The following is a 20,783-nucleotide window of genomic DNA, read 5'->3' as shown; positions in this document are numbered from 1 at the left end:
GATCGTTTCGACTTACAAGAGGAATCTCTCACTTCGTTGTTCTCTCTTCTTCTCTCTGTACACCGAGATACACCGAAGAAAACAAACTTACAAGAGAAATAAATTCAATTTCTCTTATGCCACAAGCCACCAAGAAGAAGCCAAGGGAGAACAATATTTTTCTTCTTTCTTCTTGCTTCTGCTGCAAGGAACTACTCCTTGCACTTCTCTTTCTCTGTCCTGAGGAAACCCGAAGAAGAACACCGAAATCGTGACTTGAATCTAAGGAGAGCCACCTCACAATACCTTTCTTCCTCTTTCGAACCAATGGATAAAAGGCGAGGAAGATGTTTTGTTCGCGACTTATAACAAGTGAAGAGTGCTTCGCTCCGCGGAAACAGGGAAGGCAGGAGTGGTTTTGTGAACAACAGGGAGGCGGGAGTGGTTTTCTGAACAACAGGGAGGCAGGAGCGGTTCGCGACATTAGGGATCAAGAGTGGGAGATGTCGCGACATTGCGCGATCAAGAGCGGGAGATGTCGCGACGTTTTGCGATAGAGGAGCGGGAGCGAGAAAGGGGGATCGGGCGGACCGGGCTCCATCTCAACAATATTGTCACCCGTTACATCGGTGATAGGTTATGGGGCAGGTAAGCTCCCGCCGAATCTATATCATAAGCACTGTGTGGAGGCTGAATGGTTGACATATTACCTGCGAGGATAGTGACATCTTCAGAGGGTATCTTTTTTATGATCAATAATATCGATAACTTGAAGCGGATCAATAGGGGGGAAATCGCTACCTCTGGCGAACCACTTTGCTTATTTGGTTTGAGATGAGGGTGTAGATGAAGACATTGAGAACTGGAGTGACCGAACATACAACAGTTCGAACAGTACGAAGGGAAATGCTCAATCACAACATTTTGTCAATATCCATGATTTTGTGTGTCTAACCAAATTTTCTCAGAAGCGATTAAAGTAATGTCCCTCTCAAGTACTCTGGCTTCAGATGGACGGGAAAAATTAAAAGTATGAATGTCCGTTTTGAGTGACTTACCATAGGCTGAGACAATATAGTACAACACTTTTTGAGTAAAGCAGTAAAATTTCAGGCTAGTGAGGCGAATCAAGACCGGAATGATTGGTGATTTCGTCTCTGGGTTAAAATCCACCGACCATTTCAAGATCTTCATTGCCCTGATATCAATTCAGATTACTCTTCTAACAAATAAGCGCGTATAATCATTTTCATTATTAAGTTGAATAAGAACGTGTCTTCCATCTAGAAGTTCAATTTTTCACTCCCAACAAGATGCATAAACTCAAAATTCTTACGAATAAGCTCCATTTTGGGATGACCATAATGAAATTTTCCAACCAAATTTAGACGATAGGAGGAAGCAAGTTGATTACATTCAACTTCTGTAAAAAAAATAACAGACTTCTCATCTTCCTTCCAAATTTCTTGACGTCCTCCGCCAACTCAAACGAAGGAGGAAAAAAACACGATTTAGGAGTACATGAGGTGTGGTCACCCGCAAGTGCAGTAGCATACGTTCGGTCCGAGGCCATCACGAAGGTGCGACTTTAAGACAAGACGAAGCCAACAAAACAGAGCAGCAAAGAACAGAGCGGAGGAAACCCCTTCTTCGAGCACAAACAACGAAAGGAAACAATTGAAGCAGACGAAACACAAGGAAACAGACAAACAAAGTCAAAGAAGACAAAATCTCGAAGTCCTCGAGGCAGACGAAGTTGCAAAGTCAAGGACCGAAGCAGGCGAAGTTGATGCACACGAATTCAAAGAAGACGAAGCACGACAGAGCAGAAAAAGCACGACGAAGGAGCAGACTGTGATTTCGATCCGGCGTAGAGATAACGAGGTCTACTTGGGTCGCCATGAAGACACAACGGGAGTAAACCCTAGCAGAGACATCGTAGATCGTATATATGAAGTAATGTTAGATATATATTTATATATATTCAAGATATATATAAAAAATAAATTTCTACATCATGTAACTCGATGATTTAAAAAAAATTAGTCATCCCCACTTTTGCAAACATTATATATATATTCTTAATCTCGCCTAAGTACTCTCATGCATAAATAACCCCTTAATGAATGAGAAAATATAAGTTTTTGCCATTCTCCTCAATTTTAGAGAGTATCAGAGCACCAGGTTAGGGTCCAAACCTTTGAACTATTTTTTTCAACCCAATTCCTTTTTTTCTCGTTTATGTCTGAGAGTTCTAATTTCTCCAAAAAATAAACAACTATCATGCACTATAAGAACCTAGCAAATCCAATCAAAGGAGAATTCCAAGGGTCGCAAAAATCATATTGACATGATAAAAGAAATTAATTAAAGAGACCTCACCTTATGAAGACCTACTTGAAAGAAATAGAGAAACGTCATCACCTTCTTGATCGAGCTTTGGATACTGAGAACTAAAAGACTCCAAAAGCCAAGGATGTTGCTCTCTATAGGTCATTGAATACTTCAATGCAATGAAGGTTTTCTAGCAAGAAATAGATTATTACCAAGATCTCAATGTGGATGCAAAATGATGATGTGGTTCTAAAACATTATTTAGAAGGAATAAGAATAGTTGAGCTTATTGTAGGTTTATATGAAGAGATTGAGCAAGTCAGCATCCAAATCTTAGTCAAAAACATCATGCCCTCTCATAATGAAATCATCTCCCTTATACGGGCTGAAGAAGGACAAATTTCTATGTTAGAAACATCAACATGGAAGATCAGCCATGGCAAGCACAGAAACTTACGGTAGAGGACTAATTAACACCATCTAAAATGAAGGACAAAAATTTCATAAAAAAAAAGAAATTTGTGCAATTACTACAAATAAAACACATAATAAAGAACTTTGTTGGAAACATCATGAGAGAACTCAAAGGCCAAGATGGATATAAAAAAAAATCGATCAAAAGGGCATGCTCAATTCACAAACTAAAAGACTCGACCAAAGAGAAATTGACAGGCTAAGAAATCTTCTCAACACTCTAAAAAGAATCTAGGTCATTCTCTCTAGATCAAAATGATAAACTTATAATCCTTGTATTTTTAATGCCATGAATAGTTCCCACAATACCTAGGTAATTCTGTCATGTGCCACAAATCAAATGACAAACTCCTATATCTTTCAAGCTACAAACCCAAAAAGTGAAAGTACGTAATGACTCCTTGGCTAATATTATAGGACAAGGGAATATTCCAATTGCTTCTTCACTTGCTCTCAGTAATTTTTTGCATGCTTCTCATCTTGCTATAAAATTTTACTTTTATTCATAAAATAACCCAAAATCAAAACTACAGTGTGACATTATTTACTAATCATTGTGTTTTCAGAACCAAACTACGAGAAAGAGAATTATACAAGTTAGAAAAAAGTGTAAGCTACATTTATTTGTAGACAGTAATGTTCGTAACAATCATTCATCTTCTTTATTTATATTTCTAGTAAAAAAAAAGACTATTTGGGGTCAACATTATAAATTAGGACATCAAAATTTTAAAATTCTCAAACGAATGTTTCACTCCTTTGCTCAAAGAACATTGGCAGTGAAACTTTTCATCACAAAACTTGTGTAATTGTTAAACATCATGGAGTATATTTTCTTCAATCATCTACTTCGTCATGTTAATCCACTCTGATATTTAGAGATGTAATAACTTAATATCTTTAGAGCCAAATGATTTATAAGACTATTGATGATCATACTTAAATAACATTGGTTTTTATTATAAAAAAAATGATGAAATTTAGCAACGCAGGGCTCCATGAGCCAACTGAACTAGCCGGCCCTGGCTTGATGGCCGACTGGACCAGCCAACCATGGAGCGCCGACCATGAGGCGTGATTTACCGCCCCTCCTTTTTCTTTCCTTTTCTATTCCATCCATAAGGATGATTCCTTTCCTATCATATTTTTTGCCATTTTCTATCCCTTTCCTAATCCATCCCTTGACTTTTCTTTCGCTTCCTAATCCATCTCTTTTCCTTTCTATTACTTGTTTTTATCTACTTCCACCTATGATATATAGGTTACTTTGCTTGCTCATTGTTAGTTCATGATTATTTCTGATTTCAGATTTCTGCTTCCGGCATTTCCCTATTCCAAGGGTTGTATTCGACAACGAGAAAGTGTTCTGATTGTAATTCATCTGATGTGGTGATTATCTCCGCTTGTTCAATCCCCCTTTCTGCTGCTGCAAGCCCCTCCAAGGCCCGTCTTTCCTGCCGCCAGCCCCTCCAGGGGCTGTCTCAACAACTGTCAACCCCTCATATTTTTAATATAGCCTATGAGAAAACCTTGAAGTAGAATGAAGCTAAGCTCATAAACATCGAGGCACCTTTTAGTTAACGGTTGGAATTTCATCAAAAATATCAAAGTTAAGTGTGCTCATGCGGGAGCACATCTGGGATGGGTGACATGCTGAGAAGTTACACCAATAGGACAAAACTGTGAGGCTAATGCCAAAGCGGACAATATCTCGATGGATGAGAGTTTAGGCTATTGCAAATGATAACATAGCCTAGTATCAATCTAAAGTTATGAATATTTGTCTGGTGGATCATTCTAGGTTGAGAAAAATAACGAGAATGTCAGTACTTAAGTGGGGAAGATTATAAAACCCTTTAATTATGATGAAAATAAACCCTTAAGTTGAGGAGTGTTTTAGTGTAACGGCTGGAATTTCATCGAAAAATTTGAAGCGTGCTAATGCTGGAACACTCCTAAGATGGGTGACCTCCTGGGAAGTTATACCAATGGGACAAAACCGTGAGGCCATTAGGCCAAAGCGGGACAATATTTCGATAGATGAGAGTTCAGGTTGTTACATCGTAGCTAGCTCTATTGTATAAATAACCCTTCAATGAATGAGGAAAGACACAAAATTTTACCAATCTCCTCATTCAACAATTCATAATCATTCATTCAAGTAAATGCTAACTATTCTAGTAGTTCTAGTCAATTAGCAATCAGATACATAAACTACATAGAAAACATAATAAAGCCCACGTTTGAGATTGAAACACACAAAGATAGGATAAAAAAATTTTGTAAGTCTAAACGTTAGCATTTAGATTTATCAAAAAGGGTGTATTGGAACATGCTGCAAAAAAATAGAGAATGAGAATTCTACAAGCAGTTTTGAGGAAAAAAAAAAGTTCCGTGTTGCCAAAGTTCAACTTGCCTGAATCTCAATAACAAAGGTTCGAGACCCATCTACAACAATTGCAAGCGCAAGTCCAGCTAAGACATCTGAATCAGAGTAATTCTCACTTAGAAACATTTCGCTGGGATTGGAAACTGCCTGAAGGCCTGATTCTGTCATTTCAAGCAAGCCAAGCTAAAAAAAAAAAGAATTCATTAATTTCTCTTGAATAAAATACAACTAGACAATTCAGTAATTTTAGTTCAGAATGCAATATAATTGGATGATAAAATGTCCATGCTTCCAGAACTTCAGGAGCAAATCCATTCATGGTTTAGAAACCTTTTCTATGACAACAAACAAAAATACAGAAATGGTCATTGTATTTGTAATTGACACTTAATTTCACCCGCGGCGACTTGAAATCTAATAACACTGCAGAACAAAAGAAGGATACAGGCAAATAGTCTGATCAGTTCATCCAAATTCACAAACAACAGCTTACGTGACATGCCATTAGCTCTTGCATTTTGCAGAGTAATAGAAGTATTAATGTGAGGCGGGAGCATCCACCAAAGTCATGGGATCAGAGATCCCTTAACTCCCGATTGAAGGAATTAGGCAATCCCATGATCGGTGATAGCTGAAAATACCAAATAGGCAATTTTCATCTAGCTGGAAATTTATGTAGGAATGCTCGCTATTTTGACTTATTTTCTTTTTCTAATTTAGTTTATATTCTATTAGAAAGCTATTTATGTGTTTCTTTATTTGTTTGATGGATTTTGGCTTGTTTTGAGTATTTTGTATTTTGTAATCTCTATTTTTTACCATAAATAGTGTTGTATCATCTTTCTTTTGCAAGTAGAGTATAAATATCTTACTCAGAAATAGGTGGTGGAGGCTCCTCGCCACACTCAAACCTCATTGTTCTAGAGCTCGCTTTGTTGTATTCAGCCGGGACAGCTGTCGAACGATGCATAACCAGGTCCATACGTCGTCGACCTAGCATAAAATCATTCATTTGCTACTCTCCAATCACCTCCACTCTAAATCTACTCCCCTAACACCTTCTAGGAGCTCTATAACGTTATCATTATGTCTATTATATTTTTAATTTTGCAACTACTCATTCAGTTTCTAATATGAATATCAACATTCTAAACCTCAATGGTCAGTCTTAGAGAAAAACAATAATATCTGTTGAAGTTATAACTGATGTGGAAGCCCGCATCCCGGGTAGACTAAGGCCCTAATTGGTCAACATCCTTGCCAGCACAAGAGTTTCGCTAGGCTGACCCTCATGGATTTCTACTTAAGGTTGCAAACAAACAAACCGAGCCGAGCACAATTATTTTCAAGCTTTAGCTTGTTTATTAAATTCAAGCTCGAGATCAAGTTTGGCTTTATGTTTATGTTTAAATTTGGTTTTTTTGTCATTCTGATTGTTTGAGCTCGGTTCATGTTTATTTCATATGATGATAATCGAGTCGATATCAAACAGATTAATCAGCAGTATTATAGATTCGCTCGATTTATAACCAAACTACCTTTATTAAGCAAATTAAAATTAGTGTTATCGAGCTATTTATTTCCCACCAAATGAGTATCAAACAAATTATAAAGTAGTATGATTGTGTTACTTATTGTCTAAATCAAAGGAGTATTATCAAGCTCATAAAGAAATTACTTGTTAAACTTACAAAAATAAATGAGTCTCAAAATGAACGACTGCTAAATGAATAACTAAAAAAAGCATATAAACGTGCAAAATAAATGTAAAATTAAACAAACAAGCCTTTTATCATATTTTATGTATTATGAGTTAAAAGTTCAAATACAAATAAATTTTAAAACAAGCTTTAGTTGATATTATTCACAAACTTTAAAATAAGATTTTATCTATCTAACGCACAAGCATTAAATCAAGCTTTAACCAAGATTATTTGTAAGCTTGTTTATGAACTTTAAATAAAACTGTCCATCGAGCATCTTAACGAGTTTGTTCACAAGTTTCAATGATATTGTTCATTAACATAAACAAATTGAAAAAAGAGATGATCAAACTTATTCATTTAACAATCGAGTATTTATACAAGATAGAAGTGTTCAAAATTGTTCAATTAATTAATCAAACAAATGCAAACGAGCTCATATCGAGTTGAGCTAAAAATAGCTTATCAAACGTTAGGTCATTTTCAACCCTACTATTTACATTATTTAGACAAATATTAGATTTAATTTAGCTGAATTGATATAGTTATGTTGTTCTGTAACCTGTTGGGAACTTTTGGCTTAATTTTATGTAAATAAGATTATTTTAACTGACTTTCTCGTCTTTGGAGTGCTGTAATCATACTCTCCTTTAGGTGGTGTGCTTGTAACTTAATCGAAAATAAGAAGAGGATGCCCGTCGATGTCTGTAAAACCCCTACCTAGCCGCCAGCCTCTCTTTCCTCACTGTTTTTTTCCCAGACAGCAGCTGCTGCATAATTGTGTTATTCAAACACCATTGATTTCAGGTTTTCCCCCAATTCATCAATATCTTACAACATCCCAATCCCTTTGATAATCCTTAGAATTCATCTAAGAACTCTAGATCGGTGTCATTACTGGTCCTTAAGATTCTTAAGTATTGTTGAGAATCTTGAACCAAACTGAACGATTGCTTTTTAGACAAGCTACTTGCCTATAAATAAGGTATAAAATAGAATAACAACATCATACTGTCCAGCTTCTAAACATTTTTATTTCAAAGTATCTTTTTTTTTCTCGTTGGGATCTCTTGTTCTTTGGATGATTTTCAAATTAGGTCAATCACGTTTCCATATGAAGGAACTATTACCCAGCTGACTTTAATCATAGTGCATGCAGCCTTTCCTTCTTCCGTGTAGAATTTTCGTTATTTTGGATTCCCTGGTGCTTATTTAGATAGATTTCCGGTTTCAAAGTGTATCCTTTGACTAACCCACTAATCTATATGATACCGGAACTAGTAGAGGAAATAGTAGAAACACCAAGAACAATCTTTCATTAACATTAAAATAAGATTACATCATGACTCGAACAGAAATAACAACACAAAACATGAAACAACACCAACAACACTTCTAAATGTATTCCAATGGGTAGTGGAGATGAGTGAGGTGGGTCGGGATGGTTGGCAAGGGTGGTGGCAACAACAAAATGGTGGTGGTGGTAGCGAAGGAAAAGTGTGGAACTATAAGGGCAGCAAGTGAAGAGGATTGTAGGTGGTCGACAGCGGTAATGTGGTAGTTTGGGAGAATCATATAGTGGTCGGCAGCTAAGGGAAGTGAAAGAGAGTTGGGGAAGATACAATCACTAACCCGGAGAGGATACAGCCGGAGCACCACCACCTCTTCGAATACAACCCACAAAGAAGAAAGAGACTCCACACAAATGATCTAAAACTAAACACACTCAAAACAGCCTCCCACACACACAGGAGACAGCTATTTATAGCCTCCCACAAACACAAAAGAAAAGAGGTGGAAAAGACAAAAAAAAATCTAGAAACTCTTCCCTAAAAAGGCCCAGTGTGGCAGATACGCCAAATATCCCCATTGGATCGCGTAAGTTCGCGAACCTTCATTCTCCTTCGCACGGGATCGCCTGCTGTCACGATTCTTCGCGCGGTTCCAGCTCCTGATGACATGATTCTACTTCGTGATCTCGGCTTCGCGATCGCTCTCGTGAAAGTTCACAGGGTCAATGCTCTCACGGGGGTTTCTCTTGCCTTCGCAAATTCTCACGGGGCATCAATCCTGTGGGATCGAAACGCCCCAAATCGGGGCGCAGTTCCCGAGGGTGTTGTTTTAGCGCACGAATTAAGATCTTGGTAACACCTGCGTCATTCTCCTAAGGTCAAAGCTTCTATTTCATTATAAGTAACCCTGGATCCCACTGGCGACTGCACCGTCGCCCGAGGTAGTTGAGTGTCTTCCCCATCTACCATATTGATCTGTCCTTCTGGGGCGTAGATCATGCCTATACTGATGAACCTTCCAAAGTACCCCATGATCGGTTCAAGTGTCCAGTGAGAGCAATATGACCCTTCTCGCAAGGTGTTGGTGTTGCTGGTATGGCATTGTCCTGACCAAATTTTGGTAGTATTTGTCCACCATCAAGGGCAGGTGTCTCGATCAGCTCATCTGGCATCATTACTAAATTTGGTTCTACTAATGTTATTCTGCTTAGAAGGGATCCTGTGACCTCGAACGAAGGAGTGTTATGTGTTTCCCGTCCTTGGTAAAAGAATACGTGTTTTTATATTCGTTGTGTTAAGTCCTTCAGCCATATTGTCAAAATTATCCCAACAAAAGGTAGCATGCATCCATAGGGACCACGACACACCCCACGTGGTCTTGCAGCTTGCCTCCAATTGAAAATTCTACCGAGCATCTTCAGTCGATGCTAACCTGATTTTCCTTCTTCAGCCACGTCAGTGAATATGCTTGGGAATATCTCTAAGTTGTGAGTCATAATTTCATTACCATCAGTGACGATGCCACGTTATTGCTATTTTTTTCATCGATGATACGACTGCATGCATTTCTGTTCACTGTGCAGCGGGTGTAGAATATGTTGTGGCGCAACCACTGCGAATCCCTCTTGTCCTTGGTTTGTAGGATTCGTCGAATCACAGGTGCCTCTCCTTCAACTGGAGGAAGCTTATGATCTTCAACTTGTTGTTTGGCCTTCCTTCATCGTTAATTAATTTTGCGGCTCCTTGATCTATGAGTGTGACTAGCCTGCTTGTGAGACAGTTAGAGGCAATGTGGTTGTAATCATGACATCGGTAGCACTTCTTAGTTGGCACCATGTTGGAGAAGTTGCCCTTCTCTTGTTTCTTCCTGCTTTGCTACGTAGTGTCATTCCCCTGTCCAGGCTTGCTTGTGTTTCCTTAGAGATCCTTGTCACTCATGGTATTTGTAAGTGACAGCCTGCAAGAAGGTTGCTACTTGAAAGATGATTGATGTCGACTCTACTTTTGTTGTCTTTCCACCTTCACGGCTAACGTCTAGATATCCCCTAGCATCCAGTATGGATGCAATTGTACCACATTGTTGATTGTGTGTTTCAATCCCCCGAAATATCTTGCAATCGTATGTTGCTCTAGCTCTGTCAGCTTGCATTTTATCTGCAAGTGGTTGAATTGGGCAGCGAACTCTTCAACTGAGAGATTCTATTGCTGCAAGTTGTGGAGTTTTGGGAACATATCCCCGCAATAGTGGGGTGGGAGATACTTTTTCTACATTACCTTCTCCATCTTTTCCCAGCTAGTACTTTTTTCGCTGCCTTCTCATTTCCTCTGCCTCAGCACATTTTTCCACCATAGGTAAGCGCTTTCTTCAGCTTAATGACAGCTAGCTTGACTTGTTTGTCTTCTGGTACATCTTTATATTCAAAAATCCGCTCAACTGATTGCAACCAGTCAATAAACTCATCGAGATCCATGCTTTCCTCAAATTCTGGACAGTCCATCTTGATGACATAATCCCTCAAACCTCCATAAAGGCCCTCTTCTCTCGGCCTCCTTTGGTATTGGATACCAAAATGACATGGTCTATATTCCTCGTCACTGTGATCTACCTTGTGGAACGGATTCATCTCTTCGTCCCTCTCTTCTCTTTAACTCTCTCAATGACGGACGAAGGTAGCGTCTTCTTGGTTTCCGTCATCTAGCTTTGCTACTCTCCGTTGTAGACAACGAATTTCAAGTTGAATCTCTTCATGTGTCGAGTCCAGTGTATCACTTCGTGGTAGCATGGTTAGGGTTGAGAATCAGAAGAAAAAATTTGGGTGGAGGTGGCTTGCATAGGAGCAGATGTTAGGAAATCCTAAGATGGGAATAGGGTCTGAACTAGCTCTGATACCAAATGATACCAGAACTAGTAGGGAAACAGTAGAAACACCAAGAACAATCTTTCATTACCATCAAAATAAGATTACATCATGACTCAAATGAAAATAACAATAAAAAACATGAAAAGACACCAACAAAACTTCTAAATGTATTCAAACGGATGGTGGAGATCGGCGAGGTGGGTCGGGATGGTTGGCGGGGATGGTGACAGCAACAGAGTGTTGGTGGTAGCGAGGGAAAGATGTGGAACTGTAAGGGCAGCAAGTGGGGAGGGTTGTTGGTGGTTGGCAGCGGTAGTGTAGTAGTTTGGGAGGAGCTTGTAGTGGCCGACGGCTAAGGGTATTGAAAGAGAAGGGTTGAGGAAGATAAAAGGAAAAGATACAATCACCACCTCAAAGGGGATACAGTCCGAGCACCGATGCCTTTTAGGATACAACCGATAAAGGGGAAAGAGACTCGAAAGTAAACACACTCAAAACTGCATCCCACACACATCGGGGACAACTAGTTATAACCTCCCACACACACAAAAGAAAAGAGGAAAAATCAACAATAATTCAGAAACTCTTTCCTGAAAAGGCCCAGTGTGGTGGATACGCGAAATAACCCACTGGATCGCATAAGTTCAGGATCCTTCCTTCTCCTTAGTGTGGGATCGCCGTTGTCACTATTCTTCATGCAGTTCCAGCTCTTGTTGACGTAATTCTGCTTCGTGATTCCAACTTCACGATTATTTCCGTGAAGATTTGCGGGCTCCCTGCTCTCACGTGGGTTTCTCACACCTTCGCAAATTCTCGCAAGGCTTCGTTCCTGCGGAACAGAGCGCCCCAAATTGAGGCGCAGTTTAGCGCCCAGGGGGGCTGTTTTAGCCCCCGAATTAGGGTGTTGGTAGCGCCCGCATCACACATAATTTCTGACTGTATACGTAATCAAAATTGAATAATTCATAATTCAAAAAACAAAAGATGAACATGCAATCTACAGAAGCTATGGCTAACAACTAGTGAAAGATAATAGCATATTCATTCAAATGCATACAAGTAATAAACCATTTTAAAATAAGCAAAAAAAAATCAACATTTACCTCATCTGTTGAGCCAAAACGATTCTTCACTGATCGCAACAACCGATAAGATGAATACCTCTCACCCTGTATTACAGTACAAATTATAATCATGTAATATTCATTCTATCTAGCCGATAAAACTTCCAATCTAATCTGTAAATAGAACAAGCAAGTAATTCTAGGCCTTTAAAATAGCATGCAAAATGGTTGCAATAACCTTCCAAATGCTCAGAACAGAAAAGAAATTCAAAAAAACATCTGGTTAACAAGCCTTCAACAAGATGACCATTTGGTTAATAAATTGTGTTAATAAATTGTGGTGCTGTTCAACCATACAAAAGCTAAGGAATATCATTCGATCACAGCAAGAGGACAAGGGGAAAAAAAGATAAAATATGATCTCTTGCAACAAATAAACAAAGATCCTGATAAAAATCCTGCGCCTAGAGCATAAGGATCCCACTAAAGTCACTGCATCATGACGAGACAGTTGGAGTCAACCTCAGTGTTGGCTCCTGTTCCTTCGAACTATAGGATGAAGCCAAAGAGCTCATGCTCCTGTACAACACAAGAACAAAGAAGGTTACACTGCTCTGCTCCCTTGTGTTTTCTTGATTTCTTGTGTAACTGTGCTCTAGACCGAAGACTTGAACCATCAAACACTTTTAATTTTCTCTTTCTACTGAAATGGACAGATCGCGCATAGTTTCCATTGTTTTGGCGCTTTGAATGGCACTTCACATGTGAAGAGCGAGCTCAGCACACAGTGGACGTGCAAGTGTGAACTGAAGCGAGGCTTTAGTGCTTCAAACCGCTTTGCACTTGAAGTGCGCTTCAAAACACGTTTTTAAAACCCTGATCACCAACTAACAAAATATTTATATAGTCAAAATGCATTTAATTACAAACTTCTAGCAACCAAATTTTTTTGTGGTTTTTTACTCATGAACAGAAGATTCTAAATATGCATTACACAATATGAAAACTTCACGAATGCATTTCAAACATTAATCAACCATACATAAAAATACACATGAAAAATATTGAACAGAATTCATTTAATATATTAGAATTTATAAATCTTACCCAACTCACAATTTTACCCCTCTGAATTGGACTCCCCGAAACTTCTTTCTTTTGTAAACAATTTCAATATTACAGCATACAAGCTTATAAACTTATAACCCGTACTAGAATATATATTCATTAATAAAACACCAAAAATCAAATCACTCACTCCTCTCCTCCCCTGTACCTTCTCTTCTTCTCTTCTTCTCTTCTTCTCTTCTTTTCTTCTTTTTCCCATTCTTCTTTATTTTCTTCTCAGGCTGCTCTGTCTTTAATCATAAGCTTCCAATTTAAATTTAACTGCTGCATGTTTGTATAAGCAAAAATTCGGAAATCCCACTCCCAGGTAGTAGATGAACAGTAGGTGAATAGTAAGAATAAATTACAACTTCAGAAAAATTTTACCAAAACCAAAACTAATTCAGAGGGGTAAATTGTAAACTTCCTCATCTTTAAGAATTAGCCTATAATTATATATATATATATATAAAAATGTATGCTTTGTAAAGTCGAATGCAATGCAAAGATTTTTATTTATTCAAAATGTATGCTTCGTAAAGTCGAATGCAATGCAAAGATTTTTATTTATTTTCAAGAAAGTTAAAATTTTAGGTGTAATTTATTTGGTATATTTTAATGCTTGTACCTTCTCAAAATTTGGGTATTACACCTTCATTGTCGATTCTGTTCCAGCGAAAGCTCTTTTGCCTACCTTTGCTTTAAAAGTTTACCCTTGATGCCCTCAGCCACTGCCTTCTACAATAATTTCCGACCGCATTGTGGTGATTTGAATGATTAAAATTATAAGGGCAACATATAGAGCGTACCTCTAAGAGGGAGGAATGCGGGTTTACTCAGAAAAAAAATTTAAGGGCTTAAAATGAGTCCCTTAGCTTGCTTTGAAAACGTTTTACAAACTGCATACCAATATTGATTTTCATCATAGCAATACAAATCATTCAATCTTCATCAAAAATACACCTTGAAGCTCTATCATTAGTTTCTTTTTTATGCTGATGATATATTGCTTGGAGTGATAAAGGCATCTCCGCTGCAAACAGCTATTTATAAAAGTTTTTTGTCATTAAAAAATAGGGATATCAAAGCAAAAAATTGAATATGCTTGCAGTTAAAAAAATCATTCTCTTGGAAGAACTATGATATTAATCTTCTGAAAGAAATAAATCTTCATTATCATCATTAGCCCCATTTGAACTATTTAGGGTTGGCACTGGGCAGCATTAATCATTATTTTTCCAAACACACCTGTTAAGTGCTATTGAAGAAAATGGAATAATAGGTTCCAAAATCGAACACCCCTAAGAAAATTCAAATCAATTATGACAACAAAGAAAAAGTTGGTGTGAAATTTTATTTACTTAACATTTGCTGGACATAGATGTTAGGGATGGAAATCTCCCTATACTTCTATTAGAGCTTTGATCTAATTTCAAAACCACACCGCAGAATAGGATCACGCTGATTCGAGGAATTTGAAACAAAATATTCGACAAGAAGCACAATAAAATAATTCCAGAAAAAGCACAGCAGAATCTAACGTGGAAAAACCAGAAAACAGGAAAAAATCACAGTCACACCATCAAGAAATTTCCACTATAAAGAATAAGAAATGTACAAAATATTCACTCAAAACTTCTCTCTTGAATCGAACTTATAGAATTTTATTTCAAACTCTTTCTCTCGATCTCACAAGAGAAATGTGCACTGAAATCCTCCTCTCCAACCATTTTCTTCTTCACGAGAAACCTGTCGAGAGAACCGCAAATAAGATCCTTCCAGTCGTCACTCAAAATCATAAAGTTAAACTAAATCAAAAAAAAAAAAAAAAACCAAACATAACGCCACTCAGCGCAGAAATGTAGCGCTCTCTATAACCGAGTGCATGGCGCCCAAAAGATGGTGAGGGGGGTTGTAGACCCCAACATGAGTGTGTCGCACCATATGTCTATAGGCGCAGGTGCATCACTCTTGAAATCTTTTTGTTGCTTGGTGTGCTTCCTTGCGGCTTTGGGTGCTCTTCTAGACTCCACACCTCAACAATCTCCCACTGGGAGACTGAAAGCACCCAACACCTGTCCACCAGATCTGCACCTTCGTCTGTAATATCTTCATAGTCACATATTGAGGTATGGCTCACCCCCAGTCTCAACTTTTATGGACTCCAACTGAAGCCAAGCATAACTCCAATTTCTTAGGGTCTGCTTGGGGCAGCTCCAGCTTAGCTGCCCCAGGAAGCTGCTGTGGGGAAATTGTGGCAGGAAAGCTGGATGGTTGTTTGTTGTAACTGTTTGACAACAGTTTTATGACAGTTTTCTCTAGACAAATAACCATTATGCCCTTAATTAGTAAAATTGTTTGTAAATACAAAGGAATTCAGTGGTATGCATGTAAACCTTTATTTACATATTAGTTATTAATCATATTAATTATATTAATAACAATTACATATAAATTTATTGAATGAGTTTAAAACTAAATTATTTATTAATTAATAATTATAAAATAATTGTAATTTTTTAAATTAAAATCAATCAGCTAAGGTTGAGTGTGGAATTGAAATACATTTACTCACATTTTCTAGGTTAATCAAGTTTTATATTAATTCCATTAAATCAAAAACTAGCATGAAACTGTGAAATAAAATCCATTTAAATCTCATGCAATTCCTTCAAACTAAACATAATCATTAATCATCAAGTTTTTTATTAATTCCATGAATCAAAAGCCATCCTAAAACAATTGTTTGAAGCAGTACAGTAACCAAAATCTTTCGAAGTGATGGAAACCTAAAAACCATCCCATGGAGAATGAACAATAAATAAAAGAAGGTTGGATTTACCATTGAGTGAATCCGCCAACAGTAAACTCCTGTTGTAATCCTTCTCTGCTTTCATTAACCACCACTCAAATAACAAGACCTAGAAGGAGAAGGAATAAGAAACAGAGTCGAATATTGAAGCCATTTTGAACGGATGGAGGAGAAAGGAAACCACGTCTCTTTCTGCTGAACAGGGGGAATATAGGGATTTCCGGCTTGAGCTTCAGCGATGGCCTAGCAGCCGCCGCCTTGGACCTCATGTGTGAGACCGAAGAAACTAAAGGCCTCCTGGGAGACGTTCGGCTTCGTGTGGGTTCGACTTCGCCAGAAGCTAGGGTAGAAGAGGCTTATGGGAGACACTGAGGAGGCAGAAGAGGGTTCGGGAGACGTGGGGAGCGCGGGGCAATGAAGGCATTATTCAAACGTAACGCGGGGCCAAAGGGTCGATCCCGCGGCTCGCGTTCCGCCTAATTTAGCGGCGAGCGACCACGAACGCAGCATCCAAACGAGAAAAAAAAAATTATGGTTTGGGGCCGTGCCACGTGAAAGAAGAGGTCCCAAACGAACTCTTAATAGTCACCACATTCGTCAACATATCTGCATGATTTCTAACATCCAAATCTTCTGCCATGTATGAATCTATAAATCCCTGTAGACTGATCTCTGCGCTTCCATAACAAAGTGTCATGTTGATTGTTCCCCTCTAATACCTGAGAATTCACTTCACCGTCTTCTAATGATGTCTGCATTAATTGTCCATGTATCTGTTGATCACTTTCATTGAATATGCAATATCTGGTTCGGTTTAAATCATAACAAACATCAAACTCCTAACTACTGATTATACGAAGTTCTCCCTGTTTGAGCTTACTATACTTCAGACCTAGGCAATAGCTGCTTAGATAGCTTGAAAGGACTACCTAAGGAGGTGCAAGCTGAGATTGCCTAAGTCAATTTGAACCCCTATAGTTACTTCTCAATATACTCTATCTGAGATAACTTCAGTGTACCTACACTCATGTCCCTGTTGATTCTTAACCCGGGGATTTTTCTAGTTAGACCTAAATCCTTAATCTCAAACTCACTTGTTAATTGATCATTTAAGTCCCTGATTTTCTTCATATTTGTCTCAACAATAAACATGTCATCCACATACAAAATGAGCAAGATATAACAATTACTGAAGAGTTTAATGAAGCAACAGTGATTTGTCTGGCACTCCATGTACCCACTATCTAATATGAACCTGTCAAACCTCATGTACCATTGTCTTGGGGCTTGCTTCAATCTATAGAGGCTCCTATTTTAACCTGCAGACCAAACATTCTTTCCCTGGAACCTTGTAACCCAGCGGTTGCACCATATATAATTTCTCCTCCAGATCTTTATATAAAAAAGTTGTTTTTATATACATCTGTTCCGGATGTAAATCTTCCTCTGCCACCAGAATCAACACCACCCTAGCTATTGTCATTTTCACCACTAGAGAAAAAAACTCAAGATAGTCTATTCCTTCATTCCATTGAAAATCATTTACAAAAAGCATTGTTTTGTAGCGTCTGTTACCATCTGACTCTTCTTTTAGCCTATGAATCCACTTGTTGTGTAGTGTACTTTTGTCAACGGGTAATGTCATCAAATCTCAAATCCAATTTGACTCCAAATGCTACATTTATTCATCTATGGAAAGCTTCCACTCCTTGGAAACTTCTACTTGAGTAGTCTCCTAAAAGCACTCTGGTTCACCACTATTAGTTAACAATAAATAGTGTAGCAAAAGAGGATACATGTGTATCGGTCGTATCACTCTATTGAACCTCCTGACTTTAGTAGCAGGTGACTGAGAAATTTTATATGCTCCATCTGGTTGAGCACTTCTTTCTTCACCTTCTCGGTCAACAGTGTCTTCTGTCTCAACATGCTTTGACTCTACTGACAGAAAATCCTAAGTCCTCATCGTACATCTACATTTCATTGAATGTAACATCTCTGCTTCTGATGAATTTTTTATTTCGATAATCCCACAATTAGTACTTAAACTCATCTAAGTCATATTAAATGAAGGTGCACTTGACAGATTTCAAATCAACTTACTTCTGGACCATGCATCAACATGTACACATGCAGAACACCAAAATACTTTTAAATGAGATATATTTATCTTCTTGCCACTCCATGCTTAATGTAAACCTTATTTCAAAGGTACTAATGTATTATGATTAATCAGAAAAACATTAGTTTTTATTGCTTCAGCCCAAAGCTATTTTGGCAAGCCTGAACGCAACATCATGCTCCTAGCACGCTCCATGATTGTTGAATTCATGCGCTCAGCTACACCATTTTGTTGTGATGTCATTGGAACAATGAACTCATGTTTGATCCCCTCTGTAGCATATAAATTTTTGAACTTCTAATCACAACACTAACCTTCATTCTCTGATTTGAGACACTTCAAAATCAAGCATATCTTATTTTCTGTCATAACCTTTCACTTCTTAAAAACATCCAATACGCGAGATTTTTGCTTTAATAAGTAAAATCATACCTTCCTGGAGTGATCATCAACAAACGTGATAAAATAGTGAAATCCTCCAATGGACTGAACCAGAATAATACCACATACATCAGTATGCACTAACTTCAGTTTCTTTTATTTCACCACTAACTCACCTTCAGATAAAGAAACTTTCTTCTACTAGTCATTACTACAATCTTCACAGAAATCGAAATCTACTAATTTCAAACCCTAAATTTTATTTTGTGAAAGTAAATACCTCATATCTTTCTTGCTCATATGGCTAAAAGCCTACGATGCCAAAGACCTACATTCACCTTGGTTATGGCCACATCAATGAAATATGTCATATCATTGATCAAGTAAATAATGTCTTCAATGTTACCCTGAGCCATCACCATTTTGCCCATGGCCACCTCCCGCGAATCACAAGTAAACGTAGTTACAAAACTTGATATTATCAGTTGGTTCACAGAGATAAGATTTCTCTTTACACTTGGAACAAGCCTATTTTCAATAAGCTTACAGATTATTCCATTTGGCAACTTGATATGGATATCGCTCTTTCCTATGATATTGCAAGTCTTGTTGTGTCTCAGATAAACCTTCCCTAAATCACACTGAGTTTAATTTTTTAATACCACTTTATTGAGACATACGTGAAATGAGGCAGCTGAATCTACTATTCAAGCTTCAGTTTTGATTATGGAGAACTCCCTAGGGAGTCATTTTGGATTTAAAATATAAAGATATTTATAAAGAGATTTTTCCATATCCTCCACTACCAGTTTTCATTGGGAGCTTTACAGTCCTTGAAATATCATTTCTTTCCGTAGTTTCAACGTTCTCCTCTGTCATTTTCTCTGCTTAACCTGACATTCTTTTCCCGGACTTGAATCTAACTCTACCCAAATTACTATCAAGATTCCTTACTCTATTTTCCGCATCCAACATAGAACCTGAATATTCAACATTCGTTGAGTTGCTACAAACTTCTCCATTTAGCACCAACCATTTGATGTCATCAAGATTCAACTTCGTATTCATAGAAGTGTTACAACAATGAAGACATTATCAATAGTGTCATGACCTTATCATCAAACTTTATCCCTAAAGAACACAACTGGCTCATTAAAGTGCTGAAATTGTTCACTTTCTTTCATCATCTTCATGTTGAATAACCTCTTCAACATAAAAATCTTATTTGAAATAGAAGTTTTTCTACATTTTTATTAGTGTCGTCATGAGATTCATTGTGGTTTTCTAATTTACTATATTGAATGCAATAGATGGGAAAGGTGTTGAACAGAGCAAGCTTAGGACTGTTTGATCCAATACCTTCCATTCCTCCATAGTCAGACTCGGACCTATTGGTGATTCCTTGTAGTGGAAAGTACAATTTTCTTCTGATACAACAAATCCTCCATTTTGCATCCTCCAAAACAAGAAGTTCGTTCCATTAAATTTTTTTCACTTTGTATCTCTCTTCCTTAGTCATTGCTCGCACTCGAATCAAACAATCAGCTCAGGTACCACTTTGTTAGGGATGAAAATCTCCCTATGCTTCTACTTGGACTTCAATCCAATGAGAATCAAAACCAAACCGCAAAATAAGATCGCACTAATTCGAAGAATCAAAAATAAAATATTAGAATATAAACACAACAAAATAATTTCAGAAAAAACACACCAAAATTTAAAGTGGAAAAACCTCAAAACGGGAAAAAACCAGGGAGTCACACTACTAAGAAATTTTCACAATGAAAAATAAAAAATGTACATACTACTGTTGACCTCATTTTTAGTGAGGTCTAGTCTTCCTCTTAGGGTTTAGGATCTAGCCTTAGGGATCTCCCCTTGACTATCTTAGAACCTTAGAAATGGGACCCGCCTTGTTCTAGAAATTCAACCCGCTTCTGTCCCCTTCTGGAGTTTCGCGTGTGTGGTATCAACTTCTAGCACTTAGAAGGATGAAACCAACATGAGAAAACCCAAAAGTGATTCCCTATAGGACCTTCCTGAGCCTTAGGGTGGCCTTTTGCACAATTCGCACTCCCGCGCACAAAACTTTGTAATTCGGAGAGTCGATACGTCTGATCGCCACGATTCGCTTCATTTGCACTGTTACTTGTCGAATGCTCGAGTTAACCTTTTGAAGCGATCGATCGCGGGTCGAAATTTTGTAAAATTTAAATTTTAACGCGTTTTTGACCCGATTGTCGATGACGTCGTCCGAGCGACCCC

At 37.9% G+C, this 20,783-nt stretch overlaps 1 protein-coding gene across 3 annotated transcripts in view; it reads right to left on the bottom strand.

The window, feature by feature from the left end:
- LOC110029959 (DNA repair protein RadA) overlaps nucleotides 1–20,783 on the bottom strand; it is an 84,249-nt gene that overhangs the window by 22,515 nt on the left and 40,951 nt on the right. For all 3 annotated transcript variants that reach the window (XR_002294597.1, XM_020732467.1, XM_020732468.1), the window contains exons 9-10: nucleotides 12,136–12,201; nucleotides 5,204–5,359 (exon numbers count right to left, since the gene is read on the bottom strand). Coding sequence is in view for 2 of the 3 variants with exons in the window: in XM_020732467.1 (XP_020588126.1) it covers nucleotides 5,204–5,359; nucleotides 12,136–12,201 (222 nt within the window). In the remaining variant the exon portion in view is untranslated. The remainder of the gene's footprint in view (nucleotides 1–5,203; nucleotides 5,360–12,135; nucleotides 12,202–20,783) is intronic.

Source organism: Phalaenopsis equestris, unplaced genomic scaffold (assembly GCF_001263595.1).
Source record: "Phalaenopsis equestris unplaced genomic scaffold, ASM126359v1 Scaffold000617, whole genome shotgun sequence".
Lineage (NCBI taxonomy): Eukaryota > Viridiplantae > Streptophyta > Magnoliopsida > Asparagales > Orchidaceae > Phalaenopsis > Phalaenopsis equestris.
Note: the sequence above shows the minus strand (reverse complement) of the source record. Positions and strands in the feature narration are given on the sequence as shown.